Raw genomic sequence first — 20,237 nt, forward strand, 5'->3', positions numbered from 1 at the left:
GCAGCGAAGGGGTTAAGCAACAGGTCAGAGTTTACCACTCTCCTGATTGTTGAACCAATTCTTTGCAACTGACCTTACAAGAATGATAACCCTACACCAAATGGGGAAGACCAGATTGTTTTGATTCCCATGTATAGAGGGATTACACAAACATTCAGGAATTTACCAAGAGGGCCAACACAACAAACTCAAGAGCCCTCTTCACAGGTCAGTCTTTAGAAACCGCAGACCCATTTCAGATATGCAGATGTCCACACTTTCAGTGCAATCACATTACCCCATCACTATACTTTATATATCAGTTTGTTAAAGTGAGCTTCACCTTAACTGACAGATTGTACTCTGATACCAACGTGATCTATGCAAATAATCCTGCAATCCAGGGTTTTTTAAGGTTTTATTCAAATTATAAAAATTACAAAAAAATATACAGTGTGCATTATAAGAGGTAACAACAGCTCAAAACGGATAAAACTATTTTTCATGTCATTCTTACATCATATATTCATATCAAAACAATCAAAAGTTTAGGTAATATTAGCAGTAGCTTGTCTGCAGTTATTGCACATGACAGAAGGAAGGTCAGGTTTTGCCTACTAGTGTGCTGGTGAATGCTGTACATAAAGTGTTAAATACAATCAGAACTACCTTAGAATGGCAATACAATCTTTTTAAAAAAACGTTAACAAACAGAACGCCATTTTGGCATATTATTTGTCTCACATACAAAGATAAACAGGACTTGGGCATCTAAGTTGCATCCTTGGTGTTGGGGTATTTTTTAAGGGGACACGTCGTGGCTCTCAACACTGTCATGAGGCGTTGAGTCCTCCTGACTTTCTGAGCTTTCGCTGCTCTCCGTGTCGGGCTCAGCGGTCGCCTGCTTCAGACCCCGGAGCTGCACGTGCTGCTCAGGGCTCTCGTTGCTGGCGGGGGTGTCAGGGTGGCTGTCCGCTTCCACACTGTGGTCAGGCTGGGCTTCTGGACTCTCGTTGCTGGTGCTGTTGTCCACTTCAACGCTGTGGTCAGGATCGATTTCAGGGCTCTCGTTGCTTTGGTGGCTGTCTGGGTGACTGTCCTCTTCCACGCTGTGGTCAGGCTGGGTTTCAGGGCTCTCGTTGCTGGTGTGGCTGTCAGCATCATCTGTGGCAGTATCGTCAGCATCTGCTGTGGCTGCATCACCCTGCTCAGCGGTGGTATCCAGAATAGCCTGTTTGACATAAACAGAAATTAGACACATCCCTTGAACTACTAAACATGACTTTTCATAAAAAATATCTACATGTCCCGAGTGCAGCTGAAAAAATATTTTTTCTGGAGGAGTTTTTGTTGTCTTCATGTTAGGAGCATCTAAGCTTAACTTTACTTGTGGCATAGCACCCAACACACTTGTGCAGTTGATGGCTATTTTTTTTGTTTCATTAGTAAATTAGCTCCTTTGTCATAGTATGTTGGATCAGTGTGGCAAAGTGTGACCACGTTGTCGGGCCGTTGAAAAGCCAGTCTGAGTAAATTGGGGCAGTATAGGCACTCTGGATTAAGGCAAGTGAGAAGGGGCGTCAACTAAAAATGGCCTCTTTGGAGAACAGACCGAGCTGTTTTAGTCATTTCAGGATCTTCCGTGACCCACCTTGTCCCATAAGGGTCCTTACCTGGGCACCGGCGCTCTTCCAGTCTTTTGTTTCGACGGAGTGGTCTTCATCGTCCGCTGCCCTGATTTCCAGTGGTACGCTGTCACTGTCTCCTCTGCCGGCAGTGTCTCCTTGAGTAGAGTCATCGATGTAGGCTTCAGTGGAAGGAGAAGCAGTAGTGGCCGCAGGCTGTTCCTCTGAAGAGTCAGAGTCTGAATGGCTTTCAGTGGAGACATCTTTTGAGGAGTTCTGAAAAGTGAGCAGTGAGAATAATGAATTACTACAGTACTGAGCACATGTGATTTATTGCATGTTGTTGATAGGATACTGTGGTGGACCTCAAGCTACCCTGTTTCTTTCAAAGCTATTTTTATGGCCTTGCAGCACCGGATATTCTGTTCTACAAAAACTGGGTTGGTACTGATCTGCTTGGTGGGGGGGGGGGGACATTTCTGTAATGGCAAAAAAGCCCAATACAGTTGGAGCTGCTGTTACTAGATATAGTGGTGCAGACACTCTGCTATCGCATTCCTAGCCAACTGTTCTCAGTAGTTTTCACCAGAGCATCTCAGTTTCCTCCCATCAGGTAGTCTACAATACACAACTGTTGGTGGCTGTCCTCTCCTACATGCTTTAGATGGACAGAAACACTTTGAAATCACATAGGAAACCCTTTGTCTATCACCTTCCTATACCACCGACTTGTTGTTTCAACATATATTATTCATCATGATAGTGAAGCTTACGTCATAAAATTGTCCTTAAAGGGACATTCGCATCAGAAGTACTGATTCTGCTTTACAAGTAGGCACAAAAGGAAGCAAGAAGTGATTGTTGCAACCTCTTTGGAGGTGTGCAGACTAGAATAAACCAAGTATTATAATTTCAGGCAGCTACAATGTGACAATATTTATATACTTTATAAAAGCAACTTTAACCAGAATTGGCAAAGCCAATAGGTCTGGCGTTGTATCCCAGTTGTTTGGCTTTGTCAGTGCATGTTTTGCGTTGTCATGGATTTTGGGAAACTTTGTTGTTGGGGAAACTGTGGGCCCTTGTCAATATAAAAAATATATTGCCTACAGTCAAAAGAAAAAGCACACTTTACTATAGGATTCTCCGCCATTGAAAGGAACAACATGTATGCGCCTTGTGAAAGGGCGACGTGAATTTACACGCTGTAAAATCAGCCAATAGTTGAAGCTGACTAACCCACTGCCTCACACTGGATGCTGCTGTCAGTGCTGTGGTCAGAATTGAAATGTGAATGACACAAAAGCAGACCAAGGGATGAGGAGGACTGGCTGAAAGCCCCTATAAAGTAATTATATTGTAGAAATAATTTTCGTAAAATGAAAATATATTGTCTTGCACCAGACCTAAAAAGTGTGAGACTCCAAATTCGGTGGCTTAGGTGCTGCCTGCTCTGCGAGTCCTTTGTTTTGTGGCAAAAACAGAATGTAAAGACAAAATGGAGTGTTTGAAGGTGGTGGTTGGGTTCGGGGGTATTCCTGGTTCCAGTAAGGAATACTGGGTACTGTGAGAGGGGACGCTATTAAGAAGAGGAAGGTTCTAATCGATGACGCACCTACTTAGCAAATTTACGAGAGAAAAATACATTTCCAGATTAAATTCGTGAGAAATGAAACCTTCATCTCAAAAGCATGTTCATCACTACTGCAACCATCATACTTAATTTTATTTGTTGGAACTATTTGTAGTCAGATCAATTCACGAGGATCACTTAGATCTCAGTGTCAAACAGGAATTGGACTTTTGCTAAAATTAAAACATTCCAGATGCACTGGATCCTCACCTGGCTGTCTTCCATGCTGGCCGAACGTCTGGATCGGTGGCGTGCCTGTCAAGGACAACAGAGTCAAATTATATTTTTCTCTTCAATCATGTCAAAAACAACATTTGGTGTGAAATTACACAAAGCATCAGCGGTACCTACCGGCAGAGCACAGGCCACGCTGAGGAGACAAAGGCACAGCACTGCAAACTTCATGTTCATTGTCAACCTATAAACAGATAATATAGGTTTAATTATATACAGTGCAACTGTTGGAACAAAAGACCTCTTGTGAAACGTGCATCTGCTGGCTTTTTACTGTGAGACCTACAGTTGTGTCTCTGGTGCATAGCATGTAGGACTGGGCAAAATGTTTCTTACCCCAGAGTAATTGCAGTAATTTCAGTAATCAAGCATTACTCCTATGAATTACCAAAATTACACTATTACGCCAACTTTAGTAATTAAGAGTAATTTGATGCACAAATCCTACTCCTGGAGCACAGAAACACCATACTAACAGTGAGGGGTTACCGACTTCTGCTGTTCGGGTCCTGTAGTATTTTTTGATATATATTTTAGCGCGAAATGCATCCTCAGGCCTGTTTTGGACGCAAAGATGCATTTGCACTAAGACAATTGAGCTAAATGCTGGATCACTGTTTTCATACAGTTACCCATAATTAGGAGTCATTTTGTGGTAATTACGAGTAATTACCGTAGAGAGAATTATGCAGTTATTCACCCTCCTAATAATATGCCATGTTATTCCTGATTTGAACTGACTAATAGAAACACCTATTCTTGTCGCGTTTCACATAGTATAATATCACAAATGCTATTTACAAGCTAATACACTATACACAATTCCAAATGTATTTTTATCAAAACGAACTAACGACCCTGGTAGCATTGAGGCCCTTTTCTCCCAAACATATGATTGGTCAATTTAGCACCAGTGCATTCCTCATCTCTAAACCTTCCTTTCCCATTTTGAAAGCTCAAATTCTCCTGTCAGTCCACCTTAATTTAAAAGCAACCTTTTTAACCTTCCATACTTCATCCTACCAGTGCTCTGGGACACCAGCTTGCTCGTTCGACAGGGATGTGGGAAATTCTCACACTTGCTAGCAATTCTTCAAACTCCTGACAAACTTAATACATAATTTATGTAAAGTTTTCTTGTTGTGCGATCTATCAGAAGTGCTTACAAGTGACATTTCTAAAAACCTTTGATCAATTTGACCTTCCCCATGCATTGTTAGGACTGAGGGCTTCTTCGGTGATGCAAGCATCCCCATGCATAGTTGCGATGGAGGGCCCTTGCAATGGCGCATGCGTCCCATGAAGTGTTGAATCTGAGGACCTCTGCAGGCATGTAAGCTCTCTCATGCAGTGTTGTGAGTGAAGGCCTCTAAAGTGGTGCAAGCTTCCCCATGCATTTCTGAGTCTCCAGGCCGGTGCATTTATGCTCTCATTTCCATGAAGAATGGAGTATGAGGGCCTCTGCAATGGCGCATGCGTCCCATGAAGTGTTGAATCTGAGGACCTCTGCAGGCATGTAAGCTCTCTCATGCAGTGTTGTGAGTGAAGGCCTCTAAAGTGGTGCAAGCTTCCCCGTGCATTTCTGAGACTCCTGGCCTGTGCAGTTATGCGCTCATTTCCATGAAGAATGGAGTATGAGGGCCTCTGCAGTGGTGCAAGCTTCCCATGAAGTGTTGAGTGAGGGCCTCTGCAGTGGTGCAAGCTTCCTCGTGCACTGTTGAGACTCAGGGCCTCTGCAGTGGTGTAAGCTTTCCATGCAGTGTTAAGAGTGAGGGCCTCTGCAGTGGTGCAAGCTTCCTCGTGCACTGTTGAGACTCAAGGCCTCTGCAGTGGTGCAAGCTTCCCATGAAGTGTTGAGTGAGGGCCTCTGCAGTGGTGCAAGCTTCCTCATGCACTGTTGAGACTCAGGGCCTCTGCAGTGGTGTAAGCTTTCCATGCAGTGTTGAGAGTGAGGGCCTCTGCAGTGGTGCAATCTTCCTCGTGCACTTTTGAGACTCAGGACCTCTGCAGTGGTGTAAGCTTTCCATGCAGTGTTGAGTGAGGGCCTCTGCAGTGGTGCAAGCTTCCTCGTGCATTGTTGAGACTCAGGGCCTCTGCAGTGGTGCAATCTTCCTTGTGCACTGTTGAGACTCAGGGCCTCTGCAGTGGTGCAAGCTTTCCATGCAGTGTTGAGAGTGAGACCTATGCAGTGGTGCACGCTTCTCATTCATTGTTATGACGAAGGACTTCTAAATTGGTCTGGCCTCCCGAATCTGCCCGCCAATTACCCGAGACCCTGATCAGACACACTTTGCAGTGGAGACTCGGCGCCGCAAAACTACGAAAATTAGACTTATCAAGGTCTTCGATATTCTTTCACTCAGCAAGACAGAATTTATCTCCACGCAGCGAGTCGCACTCCCAGAACAAGACAAATCTGCATCTAAATCACTTTTGTTCTTCAATGCTCCACGAGGGACTAAACAAGATTAAAGTTACCTAGAGGGAACCCACTTTCCGAAATAAGCTCGCTGTGACCAAGTCATCCAATAGGTTTCGCACATACGCCTCATACCAGTATCTTTTCGAACTCTAGACCTCTCCGATGCCAGAGCAACATAAGACCAGTACAAGATAGCCTTGAAAAAGCCCTGGAGAGGGCGAAACACGTGTCGGCAGTGTAGAGCTGGGAAACTTTTAACTTATTTGAACAATAAAGAACTTGAAGCACAAGATTTGGTTTTGGACCCGTACTTTGAATTGCCATTGAACCACTCAATAATGTTGATACAATAACCTTGAAAATAACTGCATTTATGTTCATATATTAATGGACTTTTAAGAGGGTGCTTGTGGAATTTGGTTTTCTCTTTTGATTCGTGGTATTTGCATTCAGTTGCATTGCTTAAACACTCCTGGTGGTGGGTGTCTTATCAAGTTCCCAGTGCACCTCTATTTGATACCTCACGCATTACGTACCCGGGGAGAATAACTATAACAGTAGGTGCGGACGTTTTCTCTGATGAGAAACACTACCGCCATTTTCTGTGTATAACCCTGATCAGACACACTGTAGTCGAAGGAATCTCAAAGCCCGGGGGTACAACATTTGAAGGTTTTCAAACCTACGATTTTAGTTGTCAAGGCACCTTTGGTGTCAGGCATGCAAGTCTCAGTACAAATGAGTGAGATTTATTCTCTCAGAATGCAGCTATGGGTAATGTGCCTGAAACCCCACGGATACCGGGGCCACAGAAAAAGAAAATTTAGTAATATATTTGCTTACATTCATTGTTAATGACTGACTCACACACATTAAGTATGTGTATTTTTGCTTTCGCTTGAAGTGCATTGCCTTCAATCGACTCCTATCCTCGTGTAAATCCCTCCATTTTCTTTTCAGTGACCCTCTGGCCACACATTGTCCAGCTGAACCCACGAGCTCAGAGGCAAAATGTGCAGATTTGATGCAGTGGGAGGCGTGGGGCCTACACAGGGCTTCATCTGCACTGTGCATTCAGTCCTTCTACTCTATTCTGGTCACTTCCTCACTCGTGTAGACCCCGTAGAGCATCCATAGTGTCTGTTGTCACCCTGGCTGCCTCCTTCCATCTCACTTCTGTTCTAACCATAGGTTTTGAGGTTCTATCTGATAACTGCCTCCCCCCCCCCCCCCCCCCTCCCCCTGCCACTGCCACACGCAGGGGCTTACAAACAGAAGTGGGAGACTCACCAAATGTTTGACAGGGCGAATTAAAATATTTCAATTCATAAAATAGTTTTGAGCTGCCACGGGTAAAACTTGTTCTTCATTGGGGGCTCCTACGTTTTACCCTGAGGCTAAAACTTGATAAAGTACACAAAGCTAATTTTCCACAAAATGCCAAAGTTGCATAAACCCTGTCATTTTTCTTACACTCAGCCTCGGAGAATAGGTAGATGTCTTTCTATCTACAAGAAAGACATCCTCTTATTCTCAAAGGAATGGGGATGAGTGAATAAATATAACGACAACAAACATAACGAATGATGAAACACACACAAATTCCATATTTTTTTGGCACACATGCCGATCAAGTTTTTTAATGAATGCTTGTAGTCAAGAAAGTGGTCACTTGAGGTCACAGCCTTTTCTGTGTGGCCTTGAAAACACGGCCAAGTACGCTGCAGCTAAATAATTTTGAGGAAATGTTGTTTTGCATTTCAGGCAAAAAATGTTCTCTATGTGACCTAGAGTGACGCACCTAACGATATTTGTCCTATTTCCTAAAAAAAAATCAGTTTGGAACCAAGAGTCCAGAATTCTAATTCCAGCTTTCCCACGTGACCAAATTGTGTGATCCTGGTCGAATTCCTAAAGTTCCCCATTCATCTATTTTCTTGTTTGCTAAATCCGCAGGAATTAGTTTGCTCCCAGAATTATCCATTGTATAATAACTAAACATGGCTTAAAAAAATACCAGGAAACATGTAATTGGCAGGAGATAAAGGCCTGGATACCAATTGTCAACTGAACAACCTAAAATGCATGGGGTTTGTTCCTGAATTCTTTACATTAAACATGTGATCAAATGCAAATAATCTCACTGAACATTCAATGTTTTGCATGTGAGGAGACCCAGGTACAGCAAACCCCAGTACCACTGGTAGTTGATATCTGAACATTAAACATGGTGATAAGCACTCCCAATTTGACAGAATCTTAACGCCATGTTTAAGGTTCAGCTATAAACGAACCAATCTGAAAGTAAAACTGGGGTTGCATCTCACTGCTTGCAGCTGTGTAAGCATCCTCATCCATAAGAAACACTACATTTTGCAGTTAGCACGTTTTGTTATATATCCATAGCCTAAAATACATTCTGCATAAAACCCCAATTGGAAAAATGCATATAGCAATCTCCTATTTTAAAGCCATATTACCTTGTCTTTGTTGTGAATCAGGAGAATTAGTTCTCTGGCTGGTGAAGCTTGTCAGCCTGGTCAGCAGCAGCAGGAAGTTTCGTTCGGTCCTTTCCGAAAGGATGCTGAGATTCTCTGCTCAAGCCTCGTTACCTCCTGCTATTTAAACGCTGCCCCCGAGCCCCCTGTCCAATCCCCGCGCAGCAGGCATCATGACGTCATGAGGTTTCGTGCAACGCTGGCTCTGCCCACGTGCACCCACGCTTCCGCCTGCGGTTGGAGTTTTAGGGAAAAAGCACCGTTCTATAGTTAAACATTTAAAAATTTGCAAACATTCGTGACAAGAATTTTCAATTCTATTAAGGACTAGGAGGCGAGGATTATGCTTAGTCTCATTTCTTTACTGACACATAGCAGCCAATCACATTACAGTAAAGAAAAACAGAAATAGGGCAACCATAGAGTACACCCATAGTATATAAACAGTCTCAGAGGTAACCACTTCCTCTTTCTTTGTCCAAAATCCAGTAGGAAGAACTAATTAAACATCAGAAACCAAGGAAAACATCATTCGAAAGGACCAAAATCCGAACGTGGAGGCGGAGGAACTTCCAAAAGCCACAGGAACAGAAGCAGGCCAACGAGGAGAAGAAACTCGCAGCAGAACGTCCACAAGGGCGGAGCCGGAGGAACCTCACTTGGGATCAGAGCCTGAAAAGAGACACAAAGCCGTAATACACATCCTGTGTAATCATGAGCAAATAAAGGGTGGGTAAAGAAAAAACCAAAGCATTCATCACATTTCATTAGGAAAGATCCATGAAGTATTGCATAGCAACAATATAATAGATACATGCATATACAACGGGTGGGATAATCCTCGCCTCCTAGTCCTTAATAGAATTGAAAATTCTTGTCACGAATGTTTGCAAATTTTTAATTCTATGTCAGGACAGGAGGCTCCGATTATGCTTTTTTAAAGCTGATCTACCACCACAGAAGCAACACTATCGATAGGCTTAAAGTAAAAAGTTTTAAACACAGAAGCAGATGACCAATCTGCAGCCTTCATGATATCAAACAGAGTAACACCCATGGAATAAGCTTTGGACGCCATCGCTCCACGTGCAGAGTGTGCGCCAAACACAGAAACATCAATTCCAGCTTCAGACATAAGCCCCCGCACCCAGCGCGCCAAGGTAGCTGGAGAAACAGGGCAAAAAGGCTTTTGTAATGCAATCAGCAGTTGACCCTGCATGTCTGAGCGCAAAGAAGCAGTACTCACCTCATAATCCTTCAGGCATTGAACCACACAAAGGTTGGGGTGAGAAGGGAAAGAAGGATAAGAAATAGAAGGCGTATTAGATTTGGTACGTCTGGAGAGACGAAAGGAAACTCCTTCAGGAGTGAAGCTGCGACCCGCCAGATCCAAAGCGTGCACATCCGACACGCGCTTACAAGAGACCAAACATAGCAACATAGTCAGTTTTGCAGAAAGCTGCTTGCGAGATAAGGAAGCATTGGAAGGCCAGGCCTCCAAAAATCTGAGGACAACAGAAACATCCCACAAGGTAACATATTTAGGGGTGGGAGGTTTTGCAAAACGAACTCCTTTAAGCAACCTGGAAACAAAAGGATGTTCACCCGCGGGTTTCCCATCTATGTGGGCATGACCCGCCGAGATAGCAGACCGGAAACCGTTGATAGTCGAATAAGCCAGACCAGAGGTGGCTAAGGAGGCCAAGAAATTAACAATCATGCTGATATCTGCTGAAACGGGATCAACTTGTTGTTGTGAACACCAATCACACCAACGCTTCCAAGACCCCTTATACCGTTTGTGAGTATTGGGAGCCCAAGCTTCACTAAGGAGCTTGGAAGCGTCGCTTGAAAGGCCCGGGAGCGACCAGCGATCCCCGAGATCCTCCACGCGAGAAGAGGGAGGGAGCCTGAGAGGATCAGGGGATGAGGACCTCCGAGAGGGTCCAACAGGAGATTCCACAATGGGGGAAGGAGAAACGGTGGGGCCGAACACATTTCTAGAAGGACCGGAAACCACGCTTGAGCCCTCCAGAGAGGGGCAATCAGAATCAGATCCGTCTGAAATCGTTTGGAGTAGGCCAATACCCTGGGAATCATTAAAAATGGAGGGAAGGCATAACAGAGGGTCGATGGCCACTGCTGGAGAAAGGCATCCGTGGCCAGAGCCTGAGGGTCCGGCCTCCAACTGTAAAAATGCGGAAGTTGCGCATTGAGGCGTGAGGCAAAGAGATCTAGTTGGCAAGGACCCCAACGCCGATGGAGAGCACGGAAGACCCGGGGATGCAGCCTCCAATCGCTGTAATCCCGAAGGTGCCTGGAGTGCCAGTCCGCTATCTGATTGCGGCATCCCGGAAGGTACTCCGCAATAACAGTGATCTTTTTCTGCAGACAGAAGTGCCAAAAATCTTTGGCGATCTCCGCCAGGATTCTGGACCTGGTCCCGCCCAGTTTGTTCACATAGCGGACTGCCGAGATATTGTCCATCCGGAGAAGGACACAACAACTGGTCTGTAGGGGAGAAAAACATTTGATCGCAAAGGAACCCGCTAGGAGCTCCAGACAGTTGATATGAAGTTTCAATTCCTGAGGGGACCAACGACCCCCGGTCGAGACCGAGCCGCAACGGGCTCCCCAGCCCCACCGACTGGCATCGGATTCGATCACCAGATCCGGAGACACACCGAAGAGGGCTCGGCCGTTCCAGGCCTCCATGTGGTCCAACCACCACTGCATCTCCCACCAGACCTCCTCCGTAAGAGGAATCTGATCGGAATATCCGAGGCCTTTCCGGAGATGAAGAATTTTCAGGCGCTGCATTGCCCTGTAATGTAGGGGACCCGGAAAAATCGCCTGAATGGATGACGCCAGCAGACCGACTACACGCGCCAACGACCTCAACGACACAGTCGGTCTGGAAATAACAGACGTCAACTCTCTCTTGATATAACGCATCTTTTGGTTGGGCAAGAGAAGTTGACAAGTAACCGAGTCGATCTGAAAGCCCAGGAAATCGATACGCTGGGCTGGAACCAAAACCGATTTCTGGACATTGATTAGAAACCCCAGAGACTGTAAAAGAGTGATGGATAATTCCAGATATTGAAGAAGTTTGAGAGGACAATCCGCCATAAGGAGAATATCGTCCAGATAAATAATCAACCTGACACCCAGTGACCGAAGATGTTCCACAACTGGTCTCAACAGCTTCGTGAAGCACCATGGTGCTGACGAAAGACCGAACGGGAGAACCTGATACTCGTACCAGACTCCCTGCCAGAGAAACTGGAGAAAACGGCGATGAGGTTTGTAAATCGGAACCGAAAGATAAGCATCCTTGAGGTCCAGTCTGACCATCCAATCCCCTTCTCGAAGGAGATCCCTCAACAGATGGATGCCCTCCATCTTGAAATGACGATAGACGACTCCGCCGTTGAAGTCTTTCAGGTTGAGAACAAGACGAGCACCGCCCCCTTTTTTCTCGACCAGAAAGACAGAACTGGCAAACCCCTTCGGATGACGGGTGGTTGGAATCACCGCCCCTTTTTTCAGAAGAGAGTCTATCTCCTCGGAGAGACAAACCTGATCCTGAAGAGAAAAACGCAGACAAGGAGGGGGACAAGTCTGATGCATCGGGTGATAGAATTCTATTCTGAACCCCTGAACAGTTTGTAGCACCCAAGCATCGCCGGAGAGCATGCGCCAATTCTGCAGGAAAAATTGAATGCGACCCCCCAACATCACATCGCATGCATGAATCAGGCTCACCTGTAGGGTGGGAATCTTGGTATTGTCCCTGATGACCACCGGAACGTCCTTTGCCATACTGGCCTTTTCCTTTTCTGGAAGGATAAAAGTTTGCGCGGGTGGAGTAGCCAGAGTCGTATTGGCCACCACGATGTTGCGATCCACCCCTCTGGGACTGTTGCTGAGATCCACGGCCGAACGACCGTCCCCTTTGTCGTCCGGCCTTGGTGAAAACCGGACGCATGGCCCGGCGCAAGGAAGCTTGTGCCTTATCAATGCCGCTAAAGGCAGAGACAAACTTAGTCAACTCCTTTAGAAAAGGCTGGCCAAAAAGAAGACCCTGCGCCTCTGGACCTGCCCCAGAGGTGGCCAGCTCCGCCAACTTTGGATCCAGTTTCAGGAGAATGGATCGACGACGTTCTGCTGAAATGGCACAATTAACGTTCCCAAACATGCATACGGCCCTCTGTGCCCATTCGATTAGCTCGTCAGGGTTAACTGTCGCCGAGGCTTCCTTGGCCTTGAAACCTAGGTCCAGGATCTTGGATAGGGGACCCAACATGTCCATTAGCTTGTCTTGACAAGACCGCCAGGAGCGGTCCAGGCCTTTCTTGGGGTCTTTAGAATATTTTTTAAGGTAGGTGACCATCATAGGGTCCACCTCTGGGGTTTCAGCAATATGGTCTGCCAGGTCAGGCCTCGGGCACTCAGAGCGAAGCCGAGCCCGGACAGGCGCCTCAAAGGGTTGGCGAACATGCGCCTCCAGGTAAGCTGCCACCGCTGGAGCGGGCAGCCATGACGTGGAATTTGGATGGACAATGTCCTCAGGTTCGAAATTGAGAAGGGGGGGACGCTCAAAGGCGTCAACAAAATGCTCCTTGCGGAGACGCTTTTTAGGAGGAGAGTCATGACCTGAAGAGGCTTGACCATGGTCTGACTCCTCCGCATAAAGAGACGCAGAAGACTTGGGTTTGTCTGAAGATAAAACCTTCGCCAGTCTCTGAAAATCTAATTTGTGAGGGTTACCAGGAGACTTTGCGGATTTTTGTGAATGAGGCAACCAGCCCTGTTGAATGGCATATTCATTAAGATGGCGTTTAAGGGGATTAATGGCCCTTACCAGTGCCTTGTTAACTGAAAGTTGAACACCTTTATCCAACTCCTCCACTAAGTCATATTCAAGAGAAGTATCTTCCTCCTCATCATAATAACAGTCTTCATCTTCTTCATAATACTCAGCCATTGCAACAATATGCAAAAGTCAATGCCCACAAGACTGTAGTAATATATGGAGTATCTTAGATACCAGTAATGGGGGAGTGTGAACCCCAAAGCAGGCTTAAACTGAGGTAAAACTCGATGCAAAAAACAATTTGAATGTGGAGGGAGAAAGCCTGCCGTCAAAAAACACTCTAGGCAGAGCCTATGCACAATGAAATACAACCGAAGCTCTTTCCTGAGCTCCGGCGTCAAGCGGGGTCAAAAGTTCAGGGCTGTGGGCTTGAGCGCAGATTAACAGCGGTCCTTCACTCAACCGGCAGGAGGGCGTGTGAAGAAAAAATGCCTCGAGCCGGAAATAAAGCAGCGCGCATGCGCGACGCTGAAATGCCACTGAACAACACCGGCTCGAGAGCGCTCGCGCTCCCAATGCGAACCGCGGACCCCTGCTCCCGCTCCACCGAAAGCGACCGGCACAAACGGCCAGGCACTGGGAGGCGAGCAACGCGCTCCCAACAAACGCGCCGAAAACGGACGCGAAAACAGTACCAGCACACCGAAAGGCGGACCACAAAGCATACACAAGCCGCGCGCAGGTATCAGAAAGCAGCGCAAGATAAGGCAAGTGCACAAACAATCATAACAATAAGATTAACAACAGCAATATAAGCATTAGAAGGTAAATAGACTTAACTGGCTGCGGAGCAGCAAAGCAAGAGGAAGTGGTTACCTCTGAGACTGTTTATATACTATGGGTGTACTCTATGGTTGCCCTATTTCTGTTTTTCTTTACTGTAATGTGATTGGCTGCTATGTGTCAGTAAAGAAATGAGACTAAGCATAATCCTCGCCTCCTGTCCTGACATAGAATTGTTTATGAGCGGTGTCGGCTGGTTAACCAGTCGCCGACCTGGACGCATGCCAGATCAGTAAGACAGGGTGGGTTTAAACTGCCACTGTCTGTGTTGTTTTTGGGCACTGGTTGAAGCAGTGTTTATTTCTAGAAATTTCGATTTCCTCTCTGTCTCTCAGACGAGTTACCGTCTTTCTCAAAGTTAATGCGTGATTACTGATGACCACGCTTCATTTTATAAAGCAGAGATGGTAGAAGTTGGCAGCTTCTTTTACATGCATGTTTAGACATATTCGTATTTCACATAATTTGTAATGATACTTTTATTTCTGGTAAAATTATCATGAATATTTCTCCAGTATTTACCGTTTTGTTCTCTTGTTTTCAAGGAAGCAGAAACAAGGGGCACTGAAGTCCATTGAAATGCCTTGCAATATCCAGCTGATAGTGGAAACATTAGGACAGAGCTTTGCTTTTCTAGTTCACACTCCTATTCCAATGTTGTGTAACTCTCCAGTATTGTACTCAACAAATAAGAGCTATCTCAATTGTAGCATCAGTCACCTTGGATCATAGGTGCTGGAAGTAGAGGTGTGGGGTGCTGCAGTACCCCCAAAATAACCACGTGAGAGTTCAGAAAGTGCAGAGCAATAAAAACGCCTTTATAATTTGTTTTTATAATGTCACAGTTGGTGTGTGTTCCAAGACAGAGGTCAAATGGCAGGCTGTGCCTTCTGACAAATTGCTGCTTATTATTTTAACATGGGGAATGGTGTTAACTTTTCTTTCTCTTTCTGCAAAGTGAGGGGATTGCTGTTAAGCGAACTATGTAACGATCTCCCTATGGTACAGGGAGTGTGAAAGGAAGGCTGCAGGATATCCATTTTATTCTAACAACTACAAATAAATGCCTGTAAACTGTACAAATATTTCAAATGATAGCCTGAGGCACACTATTTTGTAAATCGGAAGTCTGATGGAAACCAGGATTTGAATAGAATCAAAACAAATCAAGAGACTACCTGGTAATGCCCAAATGATAAATGTTCGCTGAAACCCAATTTCCATACATGATCTTTTTTGCACTGTATAGTTTTATAAGTAAAACTGCATGTTGAAGCAAATTTAGTGGCTATTTCAATGGGAAATGTGCTGTCTGTAAATGACTCCTCATCATGCTTCAGTACTATATTTGTGACGGTGTGCTAAAAATGCACCACCAAAACACACAAGATGATGGACGGAATGTTGCACAATGGCAAAACATTCTCCCCCAGTCACAGATCTGAGTTAAATCCATTTTTATTTTGCTCACCAAGCCACCCCAGTTCAGACATGGCCATCTGCAAATCAGTCTTGGCCCTGTGCCTCATGGGAACAGTCCAGCCCGAACTGCCAAGCCATGTCTTCCTTGGACCAGAAACAAGCATCCTGAACCGGTTTCGTATTCATAATCCTCATCAGCCAGGCTATCTTGAATCCAGTGGCCAAGTGAGCAAGGGACTCACGTCCGAGCATACCCTGCCAACTTAGGGCGAACAAAGCGATACAAAAGGGGATGATAGACGGAGCGTTTGAGCAAATCAAACACTCACCCCCAGTCAACTGATCTGGGTTTAATCCATCACCATTCTTTAGCTCACTCAGCCACCCCAGTTCAGACATGGCCATATGCAAATCAGTCTGACCCTGTGCCTCATCGGAACAGTCCAGGCCCGAACTGCCATGCCATGTCTTCCCTGGACCGGAAACAAGCATCCTGGGACCGGTTTCGGATTCATAATCCTCATCAGCCAGGCTATCTTGAATCCAGTGGCCAAGTGAGCAAGGGACTCACGTCTGAGAATACCCTGCTAATTTAGGGCGAACAAAGCGATACAAAAGGGGATGATGGTGATGGATTAAACCCAGATCAGTTGACTGGGGGTGAGTGTTTGATTGGCTCAAACGCTCGGTCCAACATCCCGCTATAAAAATCTGACAAGGAAAAAAGAGGGTGCCATGCTAGAGGACTCTGAGAGCTGCCCCTTCCTGATTCCAAAGTATCTCTCCCGATTACCACCCTGCCACCCACTGAAATTCCGTCCTCGCCACCACCCACCATGGACCACTCTGCCTCGGACATACTCACCTGACCTGACCTGACCTGACCTGAGGGTTGGCCTGGGCTGCAGCTTCAGTGGCAGGCCCTAGGGGAGCGGGCAGCAGAAGGCAGGGCAAGGCTTACCAGGGGCTAGTAATAATGAAATTATGTCCGGTGACGGACGGTGTTTCTCAGTCTCTGGCATGGCTGGGTCCTGGGATGCCTCACACAAGTCTCACTCGCACTTTTAATTAAGCGCGCTCCGCAATGCGCATGACCAATAAAATGGCATTCAACAGCCCAGCCCCACCCTGAAGACTGCACAGACGCGGAGAGTGACAACTGCAAGCCGTGTGCACCCACCCACCATTTAATGAATGACGTGTGCACCATTTAACACCATTTAATGTATTAATAAATTAAATGGTGTGCACGCACGCGGAACGCTTGGGCCCTGGCCGGGCCTCAGAGGCTCTTCATGAATTAAATGGTGTGCAGACCCGGCTTCTTAATAAGACCGGGCGTGTGCACAACTTAAATACACGAGCATGCGAGCAAATTCCAGGAGAGCTGCAGCACAGCGGAAGGACATGGAAGTAGGAAGAAAGGGGGAGAGGAGGTAGATTGGAATAGGAGGTACAACATGGGGGGAGGGGGGCGGGGGGGGGGGGAGAGTACAGGCACAGCTGGAGACGAGAATCGGCCCCTGAGGGCAAGATGGGGCACAAAACAAGACAAGACTGCAGTAGTCCTGGGGTTTGTTTTGACAGCCTGGTGGGTTCTGGGAGCTGTAGTGATTGTTTCTTTAATGGAACCAAATGGACTACAGTGCATATTGATGATCATTATAAACAGGATAAGGTTGTGACTTAAAAGATTGATGACCTGGCGACGTAGATAAAAGTAGCACCCGCAAGGTGGGAGGTCTGCACAATGAGGCGAGGGGGCTGCAGTTCGCTTTAGGGTCTTGTTAGGGGTAGTAAGCGCTGTGCTTGCATACAACCATGAGGAAAGCGGGTAGAAGGTTATGGTGAGAGAAGAAATAAGTGTGGGTTTGACAGTGGTGCTATCGGCGAGCTGACAGTGGGGGGACTGGAAGGTTGATGGGTGGGAGAGAGATGGTCAGACTTCAGAAGTGGAAAGTGAGGGGTCGAACTAGTTGGTCGGACGAGAGGATGATTAAAAAGAAGGGGTGGGGGTGCAGACGGAGATGGTGAGACCAAATGAGACCGGGAAGCGAAGATTGTGATTCGGACAGATGGAAATAGGGAGAGGGGCAAGAAAATGGTAGGTGCACAGACAGGCTTGATGTGGTGGGTGGCAGATCAGACCCAGAGGTAGAAAGTGATGTAGTGTAGAACGTGCAGAGCAGGAAAAATAGGAGGACAGAAGCGTGGGCTGGAGGGGAGGCGGGAAGGGGGGTGGGAAACGGTGTGACGAGGCAGGGACAGGTAAAAAGTGAATCAGGAAGAGGTCGAGTAAAGCTGATGGGGCAGAGAGCCAGGGAGAGGGCGGTGAAGGAATCAAGCATTAGGAATGCATTAGGGCTCGGGTCTGTTTGAGTTTGAGATAATGGCATTGTAAATGGCAATGTGTTTTAGGCATGTGTTTTGGAGTGGAAACATGTGGTGTTAGTTGGAGATATGTGTGTTGGATTGGAATGTTATCAATGGTGGCATGCTGCACTTTAAGGTAAAGTGCAGCATAGTGCGATAGGTACAATATTAATTGGTGGATGCGTTATCAATTGGTGTGTGCATTGATGTGTGGTGGATGTGTGTGCCTGTAGGAATTGTGCAGTGATGGCTGTTGGTGTGTGTGTGTTTGGTGGAAGCGTGTAGTGGTGGCTTGAGGTGTGTATGACTGGTGGTAGCATGCAGTAAGAGCTGTTAGTGAGTGTGGTTGTCAAGCGTACAGAGCTGGATGGTAATGCCTGTGGTTGGTGAAAGGGTGCACTGACAGCTGTTGATGATTGTGCCAATTGAAAGAGTGGCTGGTGCACTGTCAGCTGTTGGTGTGTGTGTGTGTTTAGTGAAAGTTGCACTGATATTGTTTGTTGTGTGCGTGAGTGTTTAGCGGCACTGATGCATGGTCGTGTTTGTTTTTGGTGAAAGCGTGCATTGATGGTTGTTGGTGTTTGTGCCTGGTGAAAGCATTCATTGACGGCTGGGGGTGTGTTGTTGTGTGTGTTGTTTTCTGTGTAGTGGTGAGTGTGTGGTGGTGAGTCTGTGGTCGTGAGCCTGGGGGGGTGAGTGTGTGGTGGTGAGTGTGTTGTGGTGAGTGGTGACGAGTGTGTGGTGTTGAGAGAGTGAGGTGTGTGGTTTGTGTGTGTGTTATTTGTGTGTGGTGTATGTGTGTGGTGTGTGTATGGTGTGTGTGTGTGGTATGTGTGTGTGGTGTATGTGGTGTTTTCTGCACACTCACACACTGCCCCTAAATATTCACACACTGCTCACCCGCACACTCCCAATGTCACCCTGCATAATAACACACTGTTTATCCTGCACACTCATTCTGCACACTAACACAATGTGCACCCTGCACCCTTACACACTGTCTCTGCAGTCACTCTGCACTCACTGTCACTTTACACTCACTCTGCACTCAGTCACTCTGAATCTGCACTCTGAATCTGCACCCTGCACTCTGTACTCTGCACTCACAATCTGCACTCTGAATCCGAACTCTGCACTCACAAATGCACTCTTCACTCACACTCTGCACTCTGAATCTGCACTCTGCACTCACAAATGCACTCTTCACTCACACTCTGCACTCTGAATCTGCACTCTGCACTCACACTCTGCACTCACACTCTGCACTCTGAATCTGCACTCTGAATCTGCACTCTGAACTCACAAACAGCACTCACAATCTGCACTCTGCACTCACAATCTGCACTCTGCACTCACAATCTGCACTCTGCACTCTCAATCTGCACTCTGCACTCACAATATGCACTCTGCATTCACAATCTGCACTCTGCACTCACAATCTGCACTCTGCACTACCAATCTGCACTCTGCACTACCAATCTGTACTCTGCACTCACAATCTGCACTCTGCACTCTGAATCTGCACTCTGCACTCTGAATCTGCACTCTGAATTTGCACTCTGAATTTGCACTCTGAATCTGCACTCTGAATCTGCACTCTGCACTCTGAATCTGCACTCTGAATATGCACTCTGAATTTGCACTCTGAATCTGCACTCTGCACTCTGAATCTGCACTCTGCGCTCTGAATCTGCACTCTTCACTCTCAATCTGCACTCTGCACTCTGAATCTGCACTCTGCACTCTCAATCTGCACTCTGCACTCTCAATCTGCACTCTCAATCTGCACTCTGCACTCTCAATCTGTACTCCGCACTCACAATCTGCACTCGGCACTCTGAACTCTGCACTCTGCACTCTGAACTCTGCACTCACATTCTCCGGATGATGCCATCATTGATATCATCAAGGATGTCACTTGATATGTTATTAGTGATGTCATTAAGGATGTCATTGACGGAGGGGGGGGAGGGGGGTTGGGGGCATCTTGTCACTAGGTGCAAGATGGCCACCACCTAGTGAGGCTCTGCTGGCTGGACGGATCATCCACCATAAATCAAACCAATTCCTATACACCGTTATGATGCATTTGGTATCTACTGTGCAGTATTGCTCGTGATTATATAAGGACCATGGGCACTAGTGGCCCAGATATACGGTCTTTATTTATTTATTTATTTATGTATTTGTGCATTTTTATATAGCGCAGACTTTACCAGAAGGTGTCAGAGCGCTTCACAATAGGAACAGAACTGATACATGAGAACATTACAAGTGAACCAAATAAAAAGGCAAACGTTACATTAAATTAAGCAAAAATGACAATCGTGAGCCAACAAAATACAAGAGGTAGCAAACGGTGCATTGCAAAAGTGACAATCGTGAACCA

At 46.3% G+C, this 20,237-nt stretch overlaps 1 protein-coding gene across 1 annotated transcript in view; it reads right to left on the reverse strand.

The window, feature by feature from the left end:
- Nucleotides 1-644: 644 nt before the first annotated feature.
- The window catches only part of LOC147727581 (uncharacterized), a 42,447-nt gene continuing 22,854 nt past the window's right edge, over nt 645-20,237 (reverse strand). Inside the window, exons 6-10 of the mRNA XM_086963648.1 lie at nt 12,438-13,372; nt 3,589-3,655; nt 3,448-3,492; nt 1,653-1,880; nt 645-1,210 (exon numbers count right to left, since the gene is read on the reverse strand). Of these exons, the coding sequence (XP_086819774.1) occupies nt 782-1,210; nt 1,653-1,880; nt 3,448-3,492; nt 3,589-3,655; nt 12,438-13,372 (1,704 nt within the window). The 3' untranslated portion in view covers nt 645-781. The remainder of the gene's footprint in view (nt 1,211-1,652; nt 1,881-3,447; nt 3,493-3,588; nt 3,656-12,437; nt 13,373-20,237) is intronic.

Source organism: Lissotriton vulgaris, chromosome 3_1 (genome assembly GCF_964263255.1).
Source record: "Lissotriton vulgaris chromosome 3_1, aLisVul1.2, whole genome shotgun sequence".
Taxonomy (NCBI): domain Eukaryota; kingdom Metazoa; phylum Chordata; class Amphibia; order Caudata; family Salamandridae; genus Lissotriton; species Lissotriton vulgaris.